This window comes from Malania oleifera, chromosome 12 (genome assembly GCF_029873635.1).
Source record: "Malania oleifera isolate guangnan ecotype guangnan chromosome 12, ASM2987363v1, whole genome shotgun sequence".
Taxonomy (NCBI): Eukaryota; Viridiplantae; Streptophyta; class Magnoliopsida; order Santalales; family Ximeniaceae; genus Malania; species Malania oleifera.
The window spans coordinates 73430651-73456116 of record NC_080428.1 but is presented as its reverse complement, the minus strand read 5'-3'; the positions used below and the strand labels follow the sequence as shown (position 1 = coordinate 73456116).

Below are 25466 nucleotides of genomic sequence, written 5' to 3'. Positions count from 1 at the left end.
GCATTTTCCCCAAACGGACGCATGTTCCTTTTAGTATTAAAATGAGCATGGGAGGGGAAGTGGTCTTTGGTGAGCGATAACTGAAAGGACCCTGCTGCATCCAACTCAAGCCACGCATTTTTCAACATAACTGGTAAGAGTCTCTAGGTTTGAAAAATCAAAACCTTGGCAAGTAAAAAGAGTAGTTCACTGCCAGGGGTTAGTTTACTCGACGCACATCCATATTTTCATGAAAAACATCCTACCAACCGGTCAATTTTGCGAGCGAGTAGCAGGAAATTTTTCCTGCCACCCAAGTGGTAATTTCACTCTTTTTTATATACCAAAACCTGAAATACACCCGACATGAAGTTGAGGAAAGGAGCTTCATGAATAAATTATGCAATTTACAAGAATGATTGCCAACAAATGCTACCGGATAAAAGACGAGAATGACCTAGGCTGGCAAACAGAAACAATTTTTTTACAATGAGATTGGGAGGTAATCCTTTACATGCTCGAGTAGTGCAGTCATTTCCAGAACCATCATCTTCACTTCATAATCGGTGAATGCAGCCGGGTGCGAGAATTGTTTGATCTCATATATTTTGCTTACAAGTGTAAGGATACTTAACCACTGCAACGAAGGATGACTGCAGAAACAGCTTGGTTTCAGCTTCCCTCCATTCAACAATGACAGCATCCTAGAGTATCGCCACTGACCTGCCACTGAGATGACAAGAGGTCGATGGGATTCTCACCTCATTAGCAAGCCTTCCTCTTGTCCACTTTTAAGTGGATATTGTACCATTTCTTCTTCTTCGGCCTATCCCTCATTGTCTGCTTCTTCTCCCTCACTGACCCATCTTCTTTAGCCTCCTTGGAGGCAGCTCTACTCTTACTTCTACTTGTACTCCGCTTCAAAGGTGGACCAGTTGAGTATGAGGCATAAATTTCATTCCTTTGCTTGAGAAGCTCATCAATCTGCAAACCAGCCAGCCAGAAAACATGAGCCTAGCAAAAAAAACAGAAGTACATCCCGAGTCTATAGACAAATTTAAACATTTGCACCCAAAAATAAAATTTTCATGTGCGAAACTCACTGTTTGCATTTCTTGTGCATATCTATTGGTCATCTCTGTAAATTGTGCTAGGACCTGCCGATAGTCATGAAAATAAGCCACAGGAAGTGTATTTCATGCAAGAAACAGATACAGCATATGCCTAAGCTCAAACCTCTCTGTACTCAGCCTCGAACTTTGAGAGTTCCACTCTTTTAGTTAAAATTTGAGCTTCCACGGCTCTTAGATACTCTTTCTCTTCTGTAAAAGAGGCCGCACAAAGAGCTTCTATGGTGTAGTTTGCACTCTTGAAAAAATTGTCACCTGAAATGCAAGCCAGAATATGCCAAGAAGCAATAGTTATTTCATCTGACTGCATGATCAAGAAAAACAGCAAACCCTACAGCAAATAGAAATCAAGGCACTTACCATAAACAGCAAACACGTGGGTGCCAGCCTTAAGTTCAGTTAGTTCACAGGGCTGAAACCCATCTAGTTTTTTAAAGAAGGCAGCATCTGGATCTTTAACAGCTGCCATCTGAAACCAATACAGTTTCAATTTTTTTAAAAAGAAAAAATAAATAAAACATAAAACAATAAACAGATTTTGAAGGTGGAAATTAGATTAAAATACATGACCTATCAGCTCACCGAGTTAACATTTTGATCCATCCGATAAACAGGAAAACCAAGAAAATACATTCCAGCAGATGTGACCTTCCCTGTTTTTACACTGTCCTCCTGCATTAAAGCAAATTGGGTCAAAATAAGTTAACTCACAAGAATCCAGTAGGGTGGCAAGTGCAAGTTTCAAATTTTCAACAACAAGGCAAGAGAAGTTATCAACAATGGCAAGTACAATAGCAAATTTTCAGTTGCTCGTCAACTACAGGTTTGTGCGTGTGTTTATTTATGTCACAAAAACTTCTACAATGAGTTAGGTGGCAAAAAGACTATATTATCGCTATCTATAAAAATTTTATCAATCAAGCCTTAATAACCAGTACTCCATTTTTAATCACACTAAGAAAAACAAAATTTAATAAATTTAATCAAACAAAATCTATTTTATCAAAATTTAATATTTATATGCCCCCTTTTATTTGTGCACCAATTTAAGGCTGCGATACAAACCTAGCTGGCACAGAACAGAATTTGTAACATGAAATAGCATGAAAAATAAGTATGAGATTATATCTGCTTATTGATTTCTCCCCACATGCCTTCATAGCTCACATTTAATGGAAGAGTAAGAAAATAAACAAAAGGGGCAAGATCATCTTCAACGGAACAGAGGACACACAAACAGGAAAGATCATTATCTGCAAACAATTAAAGGCCCCGAGGGTATGATGAAACAGAAAATAAATCTGAAAAACAGAGGAAAGATCCACAAAAGCAGATGACCTGTAGAAAAGGCTGGGAACATGGGAAAGGAAGGTAACTCTAATTTATAAATTTCTAAACAGAGGCTCCTCTTTAAATAGCAGAAGCAGTCCTCCTAGCCACTAGAAACTCAGATAATGGAAATTCATACAATAACATTAGCCCACACAATGACATTAGCACCATTATTTCATACAATAACATTAGCTCGCACAATGACAAAAGTTTATAGCAGTTTCCTCCTCCCTTATTTCCAGTCATCATTTATGAGATAGAATTTGCATGGGAAAAAATATCCAACTGGATAAAATTACAAACTCCGCCATTTGAAATGTCACCCATTTCCATACAAAGACAATTAATTACAGATCGCCAATATTATAACTGAGAAATGAGGCTGCCTAATAATTGGACAATGCCAGTAAGAACTGAATCAACTGATAACTCCATAATGTGGTCCTTACCCCTTTTTATGTCCAAATTTTGAACGCTGCTTATGGTTTTAAAAGCAGTGCTGGATACCACACTACTCCATAAAAATTACACTCCCATGAATATAGTAATTCAAGTGCATAGTACACTTCAATTTTTTGCTACTACTGGTGGTTGTGCACAATTTAGAACTGAAGAGAGAAGTAAAACAAAGTATGGTACATAAAAAGCAAAGTATAATTTAGAAACATGCTATTTACCTGTAGTGCAAGGCTTAATCCACCACTTTCATCCTGGTCAAAATACAAGAGCTGCACAAAGCAAAGCTTTGAAGTAAGAGAAATAGTGATTCTTACTCATCAATAAACACAATTTTTTAAATAGAAGAAGAAATTCGTTAAGAAGAATAAAGTACAAAAGAGGATGAGAAATCCTCAAATAGCAAAGGGAAAGAAGACAGAAGTTAGCCAATACAAAAATAAAGGGGAAAAAAAAAAAAACAAAAGCTAATAGGGCCAAAAAATCATGCTGGATCAGGGAAGGCCATACTACCAAAACAGTCTGTAGAATCCCTCAGGAAGTCAAACAACAATTTCTCCTATATCATATCTAAAGATGAAGCATGATCTCAAAAACTCTGAGCATTCCTCTCCAGCCAGACTAAACACAGTTGCAAAAACTGCAGGCAAACACAAATCCTTCACCTTCTCTTTTGTCACCTAAATCCAACAAAATCAATCAACAAGGAATCCTCCAAAAGACTGAGGGCAATTCCAACACACTTCCAACAAACCAAAAAAAAACATTTCCATAAGCACCAAAAGAAATAAATGAGCATGATCCTCACCACTGACAGAAAAAATAACACATACATCTGGGGAAAACACGTATATGGTCTACAAAGCCGCATGGTGTTAACTCTATTCAGATAGGCAATCCATATAAAAACCTTTGCCTTTAAAGAAGTTCTAGCTCTCCACAAACTATGGGCAAAAAAACAAGAATGGGGAGACGTGTTTAGATGAAAGTAAAATGATTTACAAAAAAACACATCAGGATTATCCCAATACCACACTCTATTATCACCAGAATGAGAACACTTGAAAGAATCCAACAATTCTAGATGACAGGAAAGCTCCCTGGTCTTCCTATCACTAAGATTCCTATGAAATTTAAAATCCTCAGAAACCCCAATGTCATGAATAATGGTAAATAATAATAAGAGCATCAGGACACAAGTTGAGATTAAAGATAGATGGAAAGGCAACCATAACAAAATATTTTCCAAGCCAAAGGTCCTTGCAAAACCAAAAACTTACAGTCATCTCCCACTATATATTAAATATAAGGAAAAAACAAACAAGATACCAGGGAAATGAATTTCTATGGGTTTACATGAGTAACTCTGGCAACTATATTAGCATGCACCAATTCTCCTGCATTTCAAACTTACTTTTAGCAACCCCATGCCAAAGAGAATCTGTTTCCAAGGGGAAGAACTGTAACCACTTACCCCACCAAAGCAATGTTCTTAGGCACCAGGTTACCAAGAACCAAATCCCTCTTCATCCTTGGACCTACAAACAACCTCCCAACTCACAAGATGATCCCTCTCTCTCACCAACCCCTGACCAAAGGAAACCTTGAATAATCCCCTCTAGTCTACTACCAAGAATCACCAGCATCTTAAACAAGGATAAAAAATTGCAGGGGAATCAATGAGACATACATGATACAACTGGTTAAAGCAATGTGATCGCCCAAACAGAAAACACCCTTCCACCCATCAAGGCATTTAGAGGCCTTAGCAATCATTGGAACCCAAAAGTTCCCACCTGCAATTCCTAAATAAGTCAAAGGTCATTCCAAACCCGAAACCTACCTGAGCAGCAACCTGGAAACCACCTCTGCTCTCAGATTAATAGCAGCTAGACCAAAATTAGCTATAAATTAATTTAAAAATCCGACATTGACTCAAAAACCTGTAAACGGTAAGAATGTTAAGAACATATGGTATCATAAGCAAACTGCAGATGAGAAACAAAACTCCTATCTATGGCCCTCTCAATCATCCTATTCACCACATCAGCTGACAAAAATAAAGAGAAAGGAAGACCAGTACAGCCCTAGATGCAGAAAACAACACATAGGTTGACCATTAATAATCAAAAAGAAGCAAAAAAAGACAACCCCTAATCAAACAATGCCACTTAGATCCAAACCCTTTCCTACTGAAAACCCTATGCAAAAACGATCAACTAATGCTACAATTGGCCTCCATCTAACATCCTCTCATAACCTCACTAGCCATAAAGACAACATCCAAAATAAATCTACCCTTTGTTATATATGTGACAGCAATAGGTTCTCTAAACCTCATTTTTAGGTATTTTGTGGATGGTTCTAATAATTTAATAAATATCTAATATATAATTGTAAACTTACATAACTGACATGAGGTTGATTTATACATTCTATTCACGCTACTTTGTGAAAAGATTATCCTGGGAACTAGCACTCCATATCACCTCTTTAATCCCAAAACCTTTGCAGTGATAACACCCATAGTCAAACTAATAAGTCAGAACACTAATCCAAACAGTGCAATCCTTCTTGGTAACTAAAATTATAAAATTCAAGTTCTTACTCTTAGGAACCACTGCATTTGCATGAAACTCTTCCCTTCATCAATTAAACTTAATCACATCCCACCCCACCATTTCCCAAGGTTTGAATGTGAGACCTCCAACATGGATATCTTACCCTCAAAACATTTAGCTGTCACCTAGGGGACTTGATATTTTGTTTTAAATTTTGTTTTGTCCATTAATTAAAATTATAATTTTATGTACTGGAGTGCATTCATTTGTGAAAGTAAATAATAAAATCTTTAAAAGCGCTATGCCTTTTGCTTGGACTCCCCTTAATGATCTTGCATTTAAATGTCAATTCATGGCCCAAGCAGTAAATACATAGAAAATGAGCATCATGTCAAGACAAAGCTGCATCTTAAAATGCTCAAGAAAATAGGAGGCCCAAGCCTACAAAGTTCATTGTTGCATGCAGTAGGAACTGGTTGTGCAGATCAAAGAAAGTGAATGACCATTCCACCAGCTTAAACATGCAAGCAGCAACAGTAACACCCTTTTACGATCACCAATGTAAAACAAGTGGACAGATTGAGTCCTATAGCCAGTTAAAATTTTGAATCAGAACTTCCCATCAGAATTGCATCAGAATCAGTTATCAGCAACCATTTTCTCCATGTGCACATTTCCCTCCAACCCATTTCTAAAAGCAATATTTTTGCCCCAAAAGTTAAATTTAGAAGTCTAAAATTCATTTTCTAGCAGTTCTTATCATTTTAACATAAATTTTAGCTTTCCAAACATAGTTAAGTAAACCCCAGGACAGTAACTACTATGTATTTGGACAATAGTTATTCACTAAGGATGCCTGCATGCTTGGACCACAGTTATTCATTAGGATCATTTAATGCATTTCTTTTCTTGGTTTGGATCACCTAATGCATTTGGACAGCAGTAGATTGCCAAACTAAGTAATCATATAACATTTCATTGTATCCTGTGTCCCTTGTTGTCTTCCAAACCTTAAGACAATTTCTCACATTAGTAATTGTGAGACTGGATAACATAAAATGAACTTATATTGACTACCTGTATGTGTACACCCTGCCATACCAAAAATTAAGAATCCAATAAATTTAATTATCCACTTGACCTCCTTCCATGATATGAGAGCCTTTCTCAAAAGTGTGAAGTCACTAAGAAAAAAGTTCGTGGTTATAAAGATTATACACCATACTAAACTTTTCATATTTTTTGATAGAGAGAGAAGGAAAGCTGGAGCATTATGCATTAAGGGAATTCATTTAGAGATGTTGAAAAATGTAGGTCAAGGGATATTATTGTGTAAAGAATATTATGGTCTACTCTTGTGTATATTTTTTTAATTATAAATAGAGTGAGATTGCCACATCGGGTACACCTCTCTCTATCTCTATTTCCACATCAAATCTGTTGGGAATAAAGAACAAATTCCCGAAACCTGTGAGAAACAAAATAGAAGAAAAATAACGCCAAAGAAAATCAATCTCACGCACAAGACAATATTTACGTGGTTCGGCAATTTTGCCTACGTCCACGGAGTTGCAGGGATTTCAATATTATCAGGAAGAAAACACAAAGTGCGGCGATACAATGCTCTCCCTCTCGCTGGTACAACCACGCCAACCCTAATCACCCGAAAGCAATCCCTTTTATATGTTGCGCCTAGGGTTCCGTTCCGAATGGGCTTCAAAAAATTCTTCCCGGGAGCAACCCCCACGACGGCCCAAGCCTTCGCTCCATGGACTAAGCCTTAGGATAGAAATCTCTAATTAAATAGGGGTCGGGTCAGCACCCAAATTAAAACACAACTAGGCTCCACAAAAGCCCAACAAATCTCCCACTTGGAGACTAGTTCAATCACCAGTATCAACCGCAATCCTCCTAAACAAACAATCCCTCATCCTTGCAACTCAACCTCCTCTCCTCAAGCTAGAAGACCAAGTGAAGCTGCACACAGCTTCAGTTTCTCAATAGTAACACCCTTAGTCAACATGTCTGCTGGGTTTTTAAATCCACATATCTTTTCAAGTATTACTAGCTTATCTTCAACAAGGTAACGGATAAAGTGGTATTTTGTTTGTATGTGTTTCGACTTTGAATGAAAAGCCGAATTTTTGGCAAGAAAGATTGCACTCTGACTGTCACTGTGTAGAATGCCCATCTTCTGCTTCTTACCCAATTCTTCTAAGAAACCATGTAGCCAAATCATCTCCTTTCCAGCTTCAGTTGCTGCAACATACTCAGCTTCTGTAGTAGACAAAGTAACAATCTTCTGCAAATTTGAAGCCCAAGATATAGCTGTACCACCCAGAGTAAATACAAATCCAGTAGTACTCTTTCTACTATCATTATCACCAGCAAAATCAGCGTCTACATAACCCTGCAGTTTCAAACTTGCACCAATGAAGCAAAGACATGTATCTGATGAACTCCTCAGGATAGAAATCTCTAATTAAATAGGGATCGGGTCGACACCCAAATTAAAACACAACTAGGCTCCACAAAAGCCCAACAAGATCAACATGGTATCAAACCCAAAATCTTAACCCTAACCCCCTTGCTGACATCAACATTGCGGAGATTATTTCACACCACAGACAGGTGCGACTCCTCTAGTCAACAAAAGCTTCTCGAGAAATTTGGAGATTTATTTTATCCTATCAGATTTGGTACCATCTGATGTTTGTCTGCAGTGATTCTTCCTCCGATTCAACTCCTCAGGAGCTGGTGAATCAATCCCCAGCAGGGATTTGCATTGATTCAATCACAGGCATGAGTGTTTAAATGTTTCTTCAACTTGTTACGACTAGGGTTCAAGGGAAATGCAGGAAAAAAAAAAGAGTGAAAGTGGGTGTGACACTCAAGTTCTTCCCTAGTTAGAAACTAGAATTCAATCTAGTGAAATCTCATAGCTTAGGAAGAGCCAAACTTACCTAATCATTCAAGTCCTTCATGCTTTGTTTAGAGATAGTTTATCCAAAGATAATTCATAGAATGGTTCTGGTTCCTTATTAAAAAACCTGGCACTAGGAACACAGTCATCATAAAGGTAACCAATCTGGTGGCGGTAAAGATTTCTATCATGGCTGTGGTGATTGTGGTGCTAGAGGTAGATGAGTTAGAGGTCTACCTGACAAGTGTATTTACTGTCAGTTAAATAACCGTACGGCTGATGCTCGGATTTGATTGGAAAACCATGTCTGGTTGCTGATGTGGTAACATTTGACTACCCTTCCAATTGGGCTCATCTACTCCTTTTTGTGTCGAACAGAAAACTATGACTGTGTCGATGATGAATCTGCCAAAGGGTGAGTTCAGCCCCCTTCTTTTTTATGAACTTATCCTTTTTGAAAATTTAACAGGTTTGAAACTCTTAAAAGATAAGAGCTGATTTTTTTCTAACAGATTATTCTACTCCATGGGCGTACTTTCTTATTGCCCAACAAGCATTATTGGCCCAGCTACATTAACTATTTGTCTTGACACAGTGTGCATGGTGGAAATACAAAGAAGGATATGTCAGAAGTCTAATCTGAAAAATTATGGATAATTACAAGCGATATAGTGGCAAAGAGAGATCCCATCATGCAGAAATGCAGCAATGGAAGCCATGGAATGATCCACCGGGAGAATCCTCAACCCACACTTCCAAGTTCTCAAGAAAATTCTGAACAGATCAAAATTGATAGCCAAAATGGAAAGGGTAAATTCTGTACTCCCTCATTATCTGGGCTAAGATAAATATAATCTTAACATGCTTACACATTAAACGGGCCTAGAAAAATGTCTATTTTTTATTACAGCGGCTTCTAACTTCTCAAGACTTAAAAAAATCATATTAATTAACTCTGAAAATAAAGCTGGACTTAGTAAAGCACACACTAGTCCCTACTTATGATACCTATATAACAATTAACATGTCAAAAATAAATAAATAATATAGCAGCTAACAAAATTAATTATGCTTCATTGTTGAATCAGAACTGCAACATTCTCCCCCTCATGAAATAAACTTGCTGCTATTAAGTTGCCTAGTTTGAAGCTGCACACATGCCAGAATCAAGTTTCTTAAATTCATCTTCCCTTATCCACAAATTTTCTGTATTTAGTTTCCCTTCCATTTTGAAGATAAGCTGGTAATATTTCCTTCCTCTTGTCTTGACATTTCTAACTTCAATTACTAGCTCCACCATTCCTTCTTCGAAGAAGTATGTAAGATTTCCTTCCTCTTAAAAGTCTCATAAATCTTGTATATCACCATGGACAGTGTTAATGTCAGAAACATTAAAAATTTTGAGAGATTCCAAGTCCATTAGGAAGCTCCACCTTATTAGCACTTGATGTACTTTTTCTTAAATTTGTGTGTGGTCCAATCATGTTAGCCTTTAGCTTGAGATAGAAATGGATAGGAAATATTTGTCTTCTAAGGAGCACTAAGAAGTCTACTTGATACCCTGTGTTATCAATGACTATCGGTAGCTTCTTTGTAAAGTTGTTTCATCTCTTTCAGCTTTAACACAACCCCTTCTTGGACTAGCTTTAGATTTTCAGAATAAGCAAGGACTGATTGTTAACATGTACACCGGTCCACAACCTGGTTTGGCTATGACCATACACTGCTTGGCAAGGGCTATTCCCTGTTGATCTGTCTGCAGTGTTCTTGTAAACAAATTCAGCTAGCAGTAGAACCATGATCTAAATAACAGTAATAGTCTGCATAACGGTAACGGTCGCAGCTGTCACAGATGTTACAAAAAACAGACATCAACCCCATGAATTCATTTTTTGCATTAACGTACTTCTTAAAAAACATATAGATTCACATGTTTTGATCCCATACTAATGCTTTAAATGATTTTTAGTACATTTTAATCACTTACTATGAGTATTGGATGCAATCTTGGTTGCTTTAGTTGCTATAGGAGAGAAGAAGCATGCATGTGCTACTTTTCACTACTTTTTTTATTATAAGTGAAATTCTAACTAAGAAATCATAAATATGAAGAAAAATAAAATATAGAATGTCATCTTTTGTACTCTTTTAGTGACCTAGTCTTATTTTTGTCATCCAAAAAATAAAATAGAGAATATGCATGTTAAACAAGAAAAAAAAAATGCACAGAATAGAACATATTTTAGTCCAAACTAGGTGTAAGAAAGACGGCATCCTCGGGCCATAAGGCTCCCCACTTTGCGAGGGTAAGGGGAAGATCGTCACAGTGTATGCAGCCTTACCCCTACTTTTATGTAGAGAGGTTGTTACATCCTTAGACTTGAACCCACGACCAACCGATCACAAAGGAGCAACCTTACCATTGATCCAAGGCCCGCCCTCAGGTGTAAGAAAGACAGAAAAATAAAAATAAAAATGGAAAAAGACTTAGAATACAAACATATGTAATTTAATAAGAGAAAATTTGGGTTTATTTGAATAGCAGTTATTATAAAAATTCATACTATAGTCTATATGTCAAAGAAAATAAACCCAAAAAAGACTTCTTTTATTAAAAAATCACTAACCAAATAAAACCAACTTAAAATTGAGTTCTAAGCTTCAATAAAGGAAAAAGAGGGGAAAATGCCAAAAAAGGACTCGAAAACCTGTTCTAGTCATTCACAAGCAATCTGGCATTGTAATGGCCCGTAACAGCCTATGAGTGTACTTAAATCACACTACCCAATGTTGTTTAGGGGAAGACAATGCCCAAGCTTCAATTCACAACTTGTCTGTCCACTAGTTTGAGATGGGAGACACTGCTGTACTGTAGCTTAGTTGCTAGCAACCTCAAAGGCTTCTCCAGAAGTGTGAGGAATTTTGAATCTCTATCCAATGTTATTATCTTGGGCATGCCACTTGGAAAAAATAGATGTGCAACAAGAGTAGCATCAAATGTATTTTTGCATGCTACGAACAGTGTCAAATTTGAAAGGCACTCAACCAACACAAATGTAGAATCAATACTGCCAGCAGTTTTTGGCAATCCCGCCACCATAACCTCATTTGGACTCTGACCATACACTATCTGGAAAGGAGTCTTCCCATCTGTTCGTAATATTGTTGCAAACAAATTCAGCCAGCTGAAATCCCAGGGTCAATGTTGGGCAAGACTTCTCAATAGATTGCCCAAATTTCAATTCACAACTTCTCTCTGTCCGTTAGTTTGGGGATGGTAACACTGCAACTTCTGTACAGCGACTTAGTTGCCAGCTAACTCCATAGAGTTCTCCAAAAGGGGCTGGGAATTTTAATTTCCATTCAATGCTATTGTCTTGGGCAAGCCATGTAACCTCACAGTCTCTTGGAAAAATAGACATGTTACATGAGTAGCATCAGTTTGCATGCCATGACATGCGCCATTTTCTGAGAAGTGGTTAACCACCACAACTATAGAAGTGATACCTCCAACTCTCCTTCTAGACCCTGGCTTATAGATTCTTATTTGATTATTCCGAATTAGGATTTGAATACCATGGACATGATTGGTGGGGGGCATGAACCAATGGCCTTTTTTACTTCTACTCGTGGCCTTCTTATGTGTTCTGCTTCAGTTTCACCATTACAGATTCATTGTTATCTTGGGCATCCTACATTGGAGAAGTTGAAAAAAATTGTTTTTTATCAGCAAGGAGAAATTATATAAAACAAGGCATCAAGGGGATGTGACCCAAACACAAACAAACAACAAGAAAGAAACACCCCTTACTGAAAAATATCAAGAAAATCAAGGATTACAAAGGGGTCCCTTTCAACTAGCCCAGAATGCCAGCTAGAGATCATAGCAATCCAATGGTCCATGACAGCCTGAATAGATGAAGACATTTCTTTAGAAGGCTCTTCTATTCCTCTCTCTCCACTTGGCCCAGAAAATAGCAAGGGGAATGAGGGAGAAAGATCTCCCTTCTTATTAGATCTGATCCCTTTCCAAGTCCACAGCTCACCTCCCATTGTAGCTGCAGTGATCCATTTCTGATTTACAATGGAAAAGGCTAAGTTCCACAATTTCTTGGTCCATGAACAAAGCAGGAGTGCATGATCAACCAAGTCCTCCTGCTCCAAACAATGCACTAGTTTCACCCGTTTGTCCCGTTCAAAGTGTGAAACAAGGGAATTGGAATAGCATCATTCTGTTACTGTAGCTTCCTAAGTTAATAAACAAGTGTCCAACCTTTTTACCAGTTCATTCTAACGTTTTAGGTATAGTTCATGCCACTTCAAAGTTGGGTTTCCATGTCACATTTGTGGATCATTCTTCAAGAATTACACGACTTTATTCAAGGAAAGAACGCTAAATTATTTTCTATTTACAACACAATATTAGTGTTACATACATGAATAAAAAATGGAAGAGAAAGGGTAACATAGATCAATGTAAGAGAACTAGGGGGTGGTACCAAAAGGGAGAAAAATATAGTACAATTTAAAAATAAAATGATAAAAGATGGTGACTCAACGATAGGAGATAACTAGAACATAAACATTCTCAAGATTACCATTTCTACTAAAGAACGAAACAAAAAAATTTTAGATGAATCTAGAGGAAGATGCTTGACTAGTATAAGAGAGTTGGTGGTGAGATCAAAGATGTCCAAAAAAGCTGTTAAGACAAAAAGAATATGGTTTAAGACATGGCAAAAAATATATAAACATGAAAAACTTGTTAGAATATAAAACGGCAAAAAAGATGCAAAAGAGGTTGTTACTCGTTAGTAAAACTAAACATAGATATATTCTAGACTAGACACAAAAGAAGGGAAAGAAGGCATTGAAACTAGCTAGAGCTGGAAAAAGAAAAAGCAAAATTTTAGTTAATATCAAATGTATAAAAAAAAACGAGGATGATAGTGTTTACAAGAATATATAAAAGAAAGATGACTAATAACTTGAAGTCGTATAATGGAATTTTGAGAAAGTGTATTTGATCAAAGACCAAGCTTGCAAATGAGGGTTTCCGAAAATTAGTTTGGTTTTATGCCCCCAAGAATCAACTACAAAGTCTATATATCAATCGAGTTTTGAGAAAATGTAATTGAGCAAAGACTAAGCTTAGAAATGAGGGTTTCCAAAAATTATTTTGGTTTTATGCCCCAAAAATCAACTACAAAATCTATATATCTATTCAAAAGATTAATGGAAAAAGTTGAAAGAAAAAGAAGAGGATTTGCACATGGTATTTATTTATCTAGAGAAATCCAATAGGATACCTAAGGAAGTTCAATGATGAGTTCTAGTTCTAGAAAAAATGGGAGTATGTATTAGGTATGCCGTATATAGATGTCATTAGGGATATGTACAATAGATTATGACTAATATTCAAATTACAAACGGAGAGTCTAGGAAATTTCCAAAAACAATAGTTGTACATCAGGGTCATCATCTTTGAGTCTTTATCTTGTTTGCATTAGTTATGATTGAACTTAATTGGAGTATCCAAAATGAGGTTACATGGTGTGTGTCGTTTGCAGACGATATTGTCTTGATTGATGAAACTAGAGGTGGAGTAGAATCTAAGTTAGAAGAATGGAGAGAGCTTTAGAATCTAGAGGTATTGTAATAAGTAGAAATAAGATATAATATATGAACTGCAATCAGTAACATTAGGAGGAATATTGAAGAAAATATTAAACTTGATGGTCAAAAAATCAATAGCAATAGTAGATTTTAATACCTTCAATATATTATGCAAGCTAAAGGAAAATTTGAATCAGATTTATAACACATAGTGTTAAAATAATAAAATGGCGAAGTTTAAGCGTGTTCTGTGAATGTAGATTACCTTTGAAATTAAAAAGGAAGTTTCTATAGGACAGATATAAGACCCCCTACGCTATATGAATCACAATGCTATGCAACGAAAAAAACAAGATATCCAAAAAAGTAGAAGTTGCTGAAACAAGAATGCTAAGATAAATGAGTGGTGTAACTGTAAATGATAAATTAAGGAATAAACACAATCATGGTGCGCTAGACATACTTGCAAAAGATAAGGGAGTGGCAGCTAAGATTGTACATGCAATATAGGCTAAATAATGCACCAATGAAGAGGAATGAGCTAATTAACCTCAGTGGCGATAGAAAGGGGGTAGACCTAGAATAACTGGTACTGAGATAGTGAGCAAGGATCTGACAGCCCTCCATTTGTTAGATATTTAAGATTGTGCATATGGACAAAAAATAATTCATGTAGCAGACTGCACCCACTGGAATTTAAGACTTGGCTGTTATTATTGTTTTTTTACACACATTTTATAAAAAAAATTAACTAATTAAGACTTAGCCCTATCTACTTACCTACTTGTAAATTCGCAACGATATTGCACAAGAATATTTCTCTAGGCTTGAAACGTGTTGCTGGCCCAAGGCCCAGCAGCTTAAATTTGTAAACAAAAACTAAGAGGTTTTGTCATTCTAATCTCATTGCTCGTGCCTACTGTATAGTTCTTCAAAAATTATATTATTCCCTATGATGGGTGTTGCTAAGGACTTTGTGTCATGCTGTTTGATGGCTTAAAATAGTTGTCCCAATCATGGTTTGGGAGATTGAAGTAAATATAGCGTTTGGCCTTCACAAATGTGGAGTGGAAATTCTGTGCTCTTCCATGATATCCCCATAGGGAAAATACCATTGATTTTGCATGAGGAATTGAGAATAGTATCGTCAGTACAATTAATGAGTGAAGATAGTATAGGAAGGAGTTGAAATTGTTCTTAGAGGGCACACTTCAAACAAGAGATTGGAACAATTGAAATATTCTCAAGGCAATGAAGTAGCTAGGTCACATTTAGAGATTTTACTGTCATAAAGAAAATAAATCTTGGATTTCTTGAATGAAACAAGAATGTTAGGATCCAAAACCACTGACACACGTATAGATCCTAACATTAAGTTATCAACAATATATGAGGCTAGTCAGGAAGCCAAACTATCTTAGAGTCGGTGTAGTTCATTCTTAACTTACATAAGACTGGCACTAAAATGTAGTTACGTGGATCACATGGTATCTCAAATATGGAGCAAGTCAAGGACTGTTTTAGACTTTGGAATCATGGTCATACTTTGGTACAAGGATTTACATAAGCAGATTGGCTGGATCTACATTTGATAGAATATCTTAGAATATTCTGTTTTTTGTCAAAGGAAATTTTGATATCTTGTAAGAGTAGAAAGTAACCAATAGTTGTGCCACCAACAGTTGCAAGACTTAAGAGCAGAAACAGAATATAAAGCCATAGTTCATGCAATATAGGAAAACTTATATCGCACATACAAAATTTTTAAGTGTTTAAACTAACTGTCAACAACAAGAGGCTTCAGTTCCACAAAAGTTAATAAAATGGCTCTCCGAAATATCTAAACATAAAATTTGTTCCCAAAGATAATCCATTCTAAAGATAGATTGAGACTAACATGCAGCCAAAGCAAGTTATGGCCCTCGCTCTGTTTTATCAGTCAACTTTTATTTTCACAGCCATTAAGCATAGAAAGCATAACATTCTTTCATTTTGTGTCGCTATTGTCCTTAATCACTATCATGGTTTTAAATAAAGGCCGCGACCGTTACGTAACGCCGTTACGTAAAGGTTTTTTGGGTTACCGATACCGTTACACACCGCGAAATCGGTGGGAAGAAAAATCACGGCCGTAGCGGCCGTTACGGACCGCAACCGTTACGTAAAGGCCGCTACGGCCGTTACGTAACCGCTACAGAACTGTTACACCAAAAAAAAATTTTATTTTTTATTTTTTCTTCTCACTTTTTCTCTCTCTTTCATATATCATTCTTAATATACCAAATGGCAAGAGGGGGAAAAATTATAATGAGGATGACAATGATACAAAATTTACTTTTTCTTTAAATACTGACAATAGATGCATTAATTAACAATTTCAAAATAATAACTTATTAGGAATTTTTTTTTTAATAATATTAGTAATGTGATATTTATGTTCTTTATTTTTCAACTTCAACCTTTTTTCTTTTCTAACTATTTTATATTTATATTATTCGTATGTCTTATGTGTCTAATAGATTAATGGAGGGTATAATGTATTTTATTTTGTTAATTCATTTAGCACACATAAGAATTTATCACAGATAAGAACAATGAGAAGTATAAATACGCACACACACGTAATTTTCTATCAATGATGGTTTAAAAAAATGTAAACTTGTTGCCCTTACCAAATAACTTAGTTACTCGAACTAAAGGGTCCAAAATACACTAAAACCCTTTCTAAGAATGGCCAAAAGCTTAAAACATGCAAGTACGCTAATATGCACAAGGTTGTGCGTGCTTCAAAAAAATTCACGGCCGTTACACCCGCTTCCCGTTATGTAACACCCGCTACTCCCGCTTCCCGTTACACCTGTTACCGTTACGTTACGCTACCCGCTACCGCGATTTAAAACCATGATCACTATTGTTTATCAGCATCATAAATCGTCCCTCACAATTTATCTTTTAATAATTTGGGTATTTAGAGGGGTTTTCCATTGGATGATGTACATTGTCTTTTATCTTGTCTACGATATTGCTGATAAAAAAAAAAAAAAAGTCAACATAATTTCCAACCAAAAAGATTTTTTTTTTGTACTTAAAATAAATCACATTTTAGTTAACTAAGCCAAACTTCAAATGCAAGCAATTTTCATATAATGAGGCCAGCAATTAATATATTGTAAAAACCTTGAATTTGCTTTTGTCTGATGATTGTACTCGACAAACAAATCCAGACTGTGCATCCTCTTCTGTAATTGTAACTGAATAAAAGTGAGCACTTTGCTTTTCAACCTGTTAAAGAATGTAAACGAACCAAATAAGTGCTTCACAAGTTATGATGCTGCATGCGAAGAGAGAAAGAGAGAGAAAGAGAAAGCTAGGAGTTCCACATTTAAATAAAATGAAAACATATCCAGGAATCACAAAACCTTACCTTCCTAAACAAAGGTTGCCCCAGTGGAAGTGGGCGAATGGTCACCATGCCATTCAGTGCCTCCTCCAAGATTGTTGCTGATACAGTGGTTTTAATTGGCACGCCAAGTTTACTATCTCAGTACACAGTGACAACAGCATTGAATGAGTTATTTCGTGACATCACACATGACTATCATAAAAATCCTTAGATGAAAATGGATAGGAGGCAAATTCAAACCATACCTAAAAAGTGCCGCAAACATTGTGTTGACAGCTCCCAAACTTGAGAGATCTAGCTCCAATTCTTGGCTTTCTGATTCAACAGCCTAGGCAAAGGACAATGATATTGTGTTTAGCACAAAATCTTCAAGTTAATGCAGAGAACAAAACAGGCAGAACCAACATAAAACCATTGACTTGTAACAAAATGGAAAGACCCTGAATGTCACACCTCAAAACCAGCTGTGTCATACTGTCGTCGTTTGTCTGGATCAGATAAGATATTATAGGAAAATGTGACCTCCTTAAACATATCTGCTGCTTTAGGATCATTTGCATTCTTGTCAGGATGGTACCTGAAATCGCACACGAGTGTCAACACACAAACAATCAACCAAAAAGAACAAAAAAAGAATGTTGAGTGTAAAAGCTTTAAAACATTAATATATATCTTTGTTGAATAATAAATGAAGCCCACAATACCAATATTTGAACCAAAATGCACCTTCAGCTTCAAGTATGACAGTTAAAAGTTAATGGATCTATACATGGTCAGTACATGCTCAGAAAACATGTTAATAGCCTGTCCTCCCTTTCTATTCCTCACTAAGGGCCTTCAGTAGCTTGTAACAAAGCTCAGGACAGACACCATACAGTCACTGGATTACGAAGGTTACAGCACAGGAACAAATTATTCTTCACTCAAGGCAGTATAACACATGATACAAAATGCACAAACACATTTGCCCTCTGTACCAAAGCAGCAATTGGCATCTGTGTAACAGCCGGCACGCTGCCACCTCTCTAGAAATAATGTTTCTAAGAAGCTTACCTCATCTCTAGAGTCTAGAATCTAGATATAATCATAAATATTCTTAAGTTAAAAACTGCCTCAGCATAAGCTGTGGTTGAGTCTCTAATGTAGGACATAAGACCTTGGGAAGATCCTTGCTGGAAAATAATTAAGAAGAGTTGGGTTAAGGAATTGTGGGGTTAAGTTAGTAGTTTATTACATGTGTTTAGTATTAATTGGTATAGGATTATGTATATTTGGGGGTTGTTTCTAATATTTGTCTAAAGTAGGAGTAGATTTGTAATGTAATGTAGTTTTAGGGGTTTATGCGTAATTTCATGTAAAGAGGTTTTCTTATAAGTAGCGTGTGAAAGCCATGTTGTAGGCAGTTGCTGACGAATTTGAATTGTTGTGTGAGTCCCCCCCCCCCCCAAATCTCCTCTCTACTCCCTTCCCCTCCCTTCCTCTCTGCTTCTCTCCTAATTTCTTCATGGCTGAGAACCTTGATGCTCCCCCTGCATCATTTGGTATCAGAGCCAAACCACTTTCTCTTTCTTCCATTTCAATTCCTCCATATTTTCCTTTCAATCATCTTCTTCCCCCTCTTCTTCTCTTCTTCCTCCCCACACTGTTCTGCAAATTTCTATCTCCTTCCTTTTCTTCTTCTTCTTCTTCCATTATCTCCATTAATCTCTCGTCTGTTACTCTCTCATCTCGTAATTTCAGTTCCGAAATTTCAGCATTATAAAAAATAAAAATAAAAATAAAAAAACGCCAAAAGGCAGTTTCTTAACTTTTTAGAAATTCCAGTCATGTCCCCAAATCTCAAACACCACTTTCAAGCGACCATCCTGCAACACAACCCCCACCACGAAAAACAGAACCCCCTGAAACCCTTCCCCTTCAGTTTTCATTTCCGTCTGACCTCCGAAAGACACCCCACGTGCCAACCAAAACAGTTCCCGTCGTCAGCTCTTCAAAAGCTCTATCCTCCTGTGCTTTCCTCATCACACCACCAACACCATTGTACTTCCCATTCTTTGATCTCCCTTCACCCCAAAAATAACTGCCAGACTCACACGCCACATGCAGCAGCGACTGCAAGCGAGCTTCTGCCATACTCCTCTCCTGCTGCCAGAATCGGGAGAAATTGGTTCCAGGTACGAGAAATTGGTGTTTTCTCCCAATATTTTGATTTGCAATGTGATATTTTGCTTGTTAACTTGAATTTGTGCAAGTAGCGCAATAATTTGCTATAAGAAGCAAGATACTGTCGCTGCCAGCATCAAAAATCAGGTTTTATTGCTGCAATTTGAGAGTTTTGTACGTGAATTTGTTTCATTTCAGCAAGACACTCAAGATTTAAGGTGAATTGAAGATATTTCTTGAAAATTAGGAGTCAAGTTGTTGGTTTTGCATGATTAGGTTGAGAATTGTGGGCAAGTGTATTAAGAAATCTTGGTGATGCATAGTTGCAGTGTATATAGTCCAGCAATATGGTGACAAATTATTGGACAAAGGAGTGCCATTTATCATACTTTGAGCACAATTTCAAGCTTTTCACACCTTTCTCAAGTGTGCACAAAAGGTTTGCAAAATCATCATTGATGGAAAATGCCCAATTAATGTGGTTTCCATAAATGGAATCACTCGAATACAGCTTCATCTGGAACCTCATCCAAAGCCTTATGTGATATCTTGGGTTGTAACTCTATTGTACATGTTTATGAAAGATGTCTTCAGATGTTTGGTACCTATGAAGATTGGCCATGTATTCCTTGGTTCTTCTTGGTTGGATGATTTAGCTGTGACTAAGACATGAGAACACATATGTCTTTCACTATAATAGGAAGAAAATCGTTTTGAAGTCTGCTCTACCAATGAACCAAGACAAATAATCAATCATAATTACTCAGCTCGAAGACAATACAAGGAAGTAAATGAATGTGTTTGAAGACATCCAAAGTCCATCAGACATTCCAATTGTTGAGTTTGTCATTCCCGATGTGTTTATTGATGCCAACTCTCAATTCAAGTCTATGATGCTGCCAAAGGATCGTGATTTCTTGTATCACTCAAGCACTAGCTTTCAAAGAATCCAAGTTTGCTTCGCCCTTTTGATTCTCCAACATTTCAAAATTTGAGGCCAATTTTTTTCAAGCTGGGGGAGAGTTGATGTAGGACATGAAGTAAGACCTTGGGAAGAACCTTGCTAGAAAATAATTAAGAAGAGTTGGGTTAAGGAGTTATTGGGTTAAGTTAGTAGTTTATTATGTGTGTGTAGTATTAATTGGTATAGGATTATGTGTATTTTGTGGTTGTTTGTAATATTTATCTAAAGTAGGAGTCTATTTGTAATGTAATGTAGTTTTAGGAGTTTATGTATAATTTCATGTAAAGAGACTTTCTTATAAATAGTGTGTGAAAGCCATGTTCTTGGCAGTTGTTGATGAAATTGAATTGTTGATTGAACCGTGAGTTCACCCCCCCTTGTATCTCCCCACTCGTCCCTTCCCCTCCCTTCCCCTCTTCTTCTCTCCTAATTTCTTCATGGCTACAGAACCTTGATGCTCCCCCTGCACCAGTCTCTCAGCCTCTTGACAGACTTGACTACTTATACTCATTGGGAAAATTTGTAAAGTTCTTTAGCTGTTATGTAAAGGGTAATAAATTAGCAAAATATTCACTATAATAGTTCCCCATATAATCTCTTGAATTGGTATCCACCCAAATTCTTGACTCAAAGGTAACGATAAAACTCATTGTCAATCCTCAATATGCATGGCTCGTACCCTTCACACGAGTGGCATGACAAGAAAAAAAAAATGCACATAGCATGCCCCAAGTCCTATAACTTCACCACTTCAGTGTTTGTAAACAACAGTTTTACTCAGTGCTCCTCATCTCTGCATTAACAATCCAGTGTGAGGGGCTCTTCTGGAATACTACAACACAATTGAACCAGACTCATCCCAAGAATAGCAAAGCAAGTTTCTTTCTTGTGATATACAAGATCAATATCAATTTCATTCTCACTCTTTTAACCCAGCTGAGATTCCCCTACTGCAGAACTCCTCTTCAAATGCCATCCTCTAAAAAATTAACCTTATGCAATTGCTTCTTCCACTTAGGGTTGCAAGTAAGAATGACTTCCTTTCATAAGAAGCATATGCAATCTTGGGGTCATGAATTGGCCACTTCTTGATCAAACTCCTGACGAATTGTAGGCTAGCCTCAAGCCCACCACAGCATGGGGAAGAAAAAACTACTTTTCACTTCTTGGAAATGAAGAGGCAAACTAAATAGCCATTTACAAATTGAGGCCAAGCACTTAATTCATGTTTGAGCCCACTAATAAAATTTGTCCATTTCCTTGCCACAAAAATCTTAAAATCCTTACAACTAGTAAAATCATAAATTTTCAATGAATATATTACATTTTGATAAAGAAATGTGAAACTTAAAAAAAAAAAAAAAAAACTGTTCACCTAGATTGACAGTCCAATCACGTTTTCTAAAATCCGAAACCAAGTCTCATTGGTTAAAAATACGATGCAACAAATGCATCCAAAGTTCCCAGATTAGTTTTTCCCTCGTATGTTCCAGGTTGTTTTGGGTTCCAATAAATGAAATTCACCTAAATCAAGCCAAGTACTTGTGCTGGACTCAATTTAGGGATTGTTCCAGTTTTTCCTCCAAAAAAATGAAAAATCTAAAAGAGTTAAAATCACGATATTAAAATGAAGCATTCTCTCTCTTCGCCCAATAGGCAACCACGAAGAACACTAGTTTACGCAAGAAAGATCAGAACATGGCTAAGTTAGACACAGTTCACTTATCCAGTGCAAAGATCCAAACCGATCAGCAAAAGCAACAAAATTAAACATAGTAGCATAATTCGGGTTTCAAAATTTCAACACTCAAGCACCAAACAACGTTAAATTTCAGTAAAATCAAAGCAAAGCCTTTTGCGGCAGAGGAGCGAAATTAGCGCAGCGAGCATCATCGCAAAAACAAACCAAGAAAGTGAAAAGAAAAAAAAATAGTTCAGCATACTTGAGAGCCATTTTTCGGTAAGCGCTTTTAATTTCTTGATCGGTGGAGTTCCGCGAGACACATAGAACCTCGTAGGGGTCCCGCCGGAGCTGCTTCGCGGAATCGCTCTTCTCTAACTTCGGTTTTTGCCCCGGCATTCTCGACGAGGACCAGAGCAGCCGGTGGAATCTTCGCAGGACCCTAGAAATCCCGCCCGAAACCTCGAGTTCCACAAGAATTCCCGGATCTATAACAAGAAATTCCCCCTGAATCCCTCATATACATCCAACAAAGGTTGTTCGAACAAATCTTAAAGCACTGAAAAACCCTAGCGAGGAGACAGACGGAGAGAGGAACTCCACAGAACTTCTTAGCTGGAGCCTTGGAAGAGCGAGAAAAATGGAGGGGGAGAAATAGGTGGAATTTTCGTTTCTAACGCCACGCTGTCGATCTTTTCTTTTATAAATGTCTAAAAATTTTAAACGCGACGCCGCTCGGAGATGCACTGCGCACGGGGCGCACTGCGCACGGGCCTCGCTGAGCCACCCCGCACTCAGGCTCGCACGTGGGAGGAACAGGGAACGCAGAGGCTCTGGAGGGCGCGCATCGCGCCCCGGCGCACGATAGAGGGAGGCATAGCTTAAGTTCAAAAAAATGGGCGAGGGAGAGGAAGGCGGGCGGTGATGAGGGGTGGGGACAGCAAAAGGAGATTGAAAATTGAGAAGCTAATTAGGGGAGGGTGGACTGATTAGGAAATTTGACCTGTATCATTGATGAGATTATTATTGTTTTTAATTTTTATTTGTTGTTTTATTATTATTATTATTCCATTATAATAATTTTTATTCTGTTTATTATTGATCGCATAGTCCAGCTAAAGCGTCCTTGTCAGATGTATTATTTGACAACCTAGGTTGCAAACTTGCAAGTGATAGTATTTTTTTTAATTGGATAAAAGTATTAATTAATAAAATAAATTAAATCATTCTTTCACCCAAAAAAAAAAGCATAATATATTTTTATTTTCATTCTAGAGTCTAAACTATCTAGCTTATTGTAAAAAATTAAGAAAATAAAAACTAAAAATAAAATCTACAAACTTAAAATAATTACTAAAAATAAAAAATTAATAGCTTTTCAGTTAGTATATAAAAAAAACATGGACAAATTAAAATTTTGAATGAATAAATGCTCATTTTTTTATTAAATTACATAAAAATAAATTTTTGATTAAAATAATAAAAGTACAAAAGAATATAAGTTTAAATTATTATAATAAAAATAAAATTTATTAGCGTTAGTTCCAATATTTCATTAACTTAATTTTGATGATAACAAACTATCGTGTATTAATGATTTTGTGTTTAAGTTTTTTCTTATAAGATTTTAAGTCATTGAAGTTTTTTTTAAAAAATTATAAATTGGGAGAAGATGTTGAAGACTTAAATTGATTTGTTTGTATTATTTTTCTCTCAATTATATTGAGTTTAAACTAATAAATTGGGAACAAAAAGATGACCAAACCCCGGCCTTGTGCTAGGAGCAGTTGACTGATCCCATGGAGCGATCAACTGGTCCAAGCAGAGGCTAGAGGTGGTCAACTAGCCCTTAAAGGCGGTTAATTGGTGTGACAACTCTTGCTTCCAACGGTCATTTTTCCCTCTTTAATAACTAGTAAGCAGTCGATTGGATCTAGTAAGCAGTAGCCCAATTTGACTAGCAAAAAGGCTCCAATGAATAGAAAATGACTAATTTTTCTCTAAACTCTATAGATATTCCCTCTTAAGCCTTAAGAACGTATGAGAAAAAATTCTCTCTCATTCTCTCTTTGCGCTCTATATTATCAATTATTGAGAGAAAACTCTTGCACTATTAATTTAATTATTTATTAAGAGTTTCTTATATGAGTTTAAGTTTCTAAGGCTTCCTTGTGAGGAGTCTTTTAGGTTGTGTATATTGGTTCCTTGGTCTTTATAGAAAACAAAGATTTCAATGCGGTTGGCCTTGAAAATAGTGGAATTTTGTATCAAGTTCTTTTAGTTTTTAAATAGGGGAAGAGTAAAATCTTAATGCGGTTGGTCTTGAGAGAGTGAACGTAATCGAAAATAGCTAAACCACTATAAAAATGTTTGCATTTCTCTTCCCTTCAAGGCCGACTTGACCTTAAGGCAGTTGAGGTGCTTGCCTAGGGCCCCAAAAATTTTGGGGCTCTCAAATTTTTTTTTTTAATGTAATAATGTTAACATTATTTATGATGCTCTCTTCCCATATATTGACTTTCTCATTATCAAGTAAACGAAATACGGGTTGAATATAAAACTTTAATTAGTAATTTTGCATCTCAAAAAGTTAGAAATATTAATTTAAAATAAAAATAAAAATTAAACAAAATATTAAGGACCCCTAATTAAATCATTCGCCTAGGATCCCATATTGTGAAGAGTCGGTTCTACTTCCCTTTTTTCTTTAAATTGATTAATATATATATATATGGGTGATTTTCTTAGTTTGTTTACTTACTTTAAATCTTATATCGCGTACTTTTAACTTCGTTAAACCCGATTCATCTCCCTTTTAGATTGTCACTGGAGCCAACAATTATAACTATTGATTATTATATTTTAAAATGTACTTTAAAAGAACAATATTATTGTACATGAAAATTGAAAATAGTACATTTACTAAATAATTTTATTATTTTCCAAAAAAATTGTTAGAAATTTAATGGATACTTTTAGTTTAATTTTGTATGGCAACTTTATTCTAGTTTTAGTCTATAATATTGTATAAAATGAATGATTTAATATAGTGAATATTGGAAACTAAAGTACCTTACAACAAGTTATCAAAACAATTGAAAATGATAAAATTTGGTGTTCAATTTTTTCAAAAATGATTAAAAACCAACAAGAAAAACAAAAAAAACTGACAATATAACAAGCAAACATATTTTCATAATCCATTTCTTCACTATATAAAAACAAAACCATAAAATAAAAAATAGAAATTGTTCTAAA

At 36.2% G+C, this 25466-nt stretch overlaps 1 protein-coding gene across 1 annotated transcript; it reads right to left on the bottom strand.

Moving 5' to 3' along the window:
• Positions 1 to 256: 256 nt before the first annotated feature.
• On the bottom strand, positions 257 to 23102 carry LOC131144871 (chaperone protein dnaJ 16). The gene is made up of 11 exons (XM_058093792.1): positions 22471 to 23102; positions 17854 to 17977; positions 17646 to 17728; positions 17422 to 17533; positions 17175 to 17279; positions 3119 to 3169; positions 1692 to 1781; positions 1470 to 1578; positions 1216 to 1364; positions 1083 to 1136; positions 257 to 963 (listed from the first exon to the last, which is right to left on the bottom strand). The coding sequence occupies exons 1-11, from the start codon at positions 22605 to 22607 to the stop codon at positions 745 to 747; spliced, it is 1233 nt and encodes a 410-aa protein (XP_057949775.1). The 5' UTR covers positions 22608 to 23102; the 3' UTR covers positions 257 to 744.
• Between the last annotated feature and the right edge of the window lie 2364 nt (positions 23103 to 25466).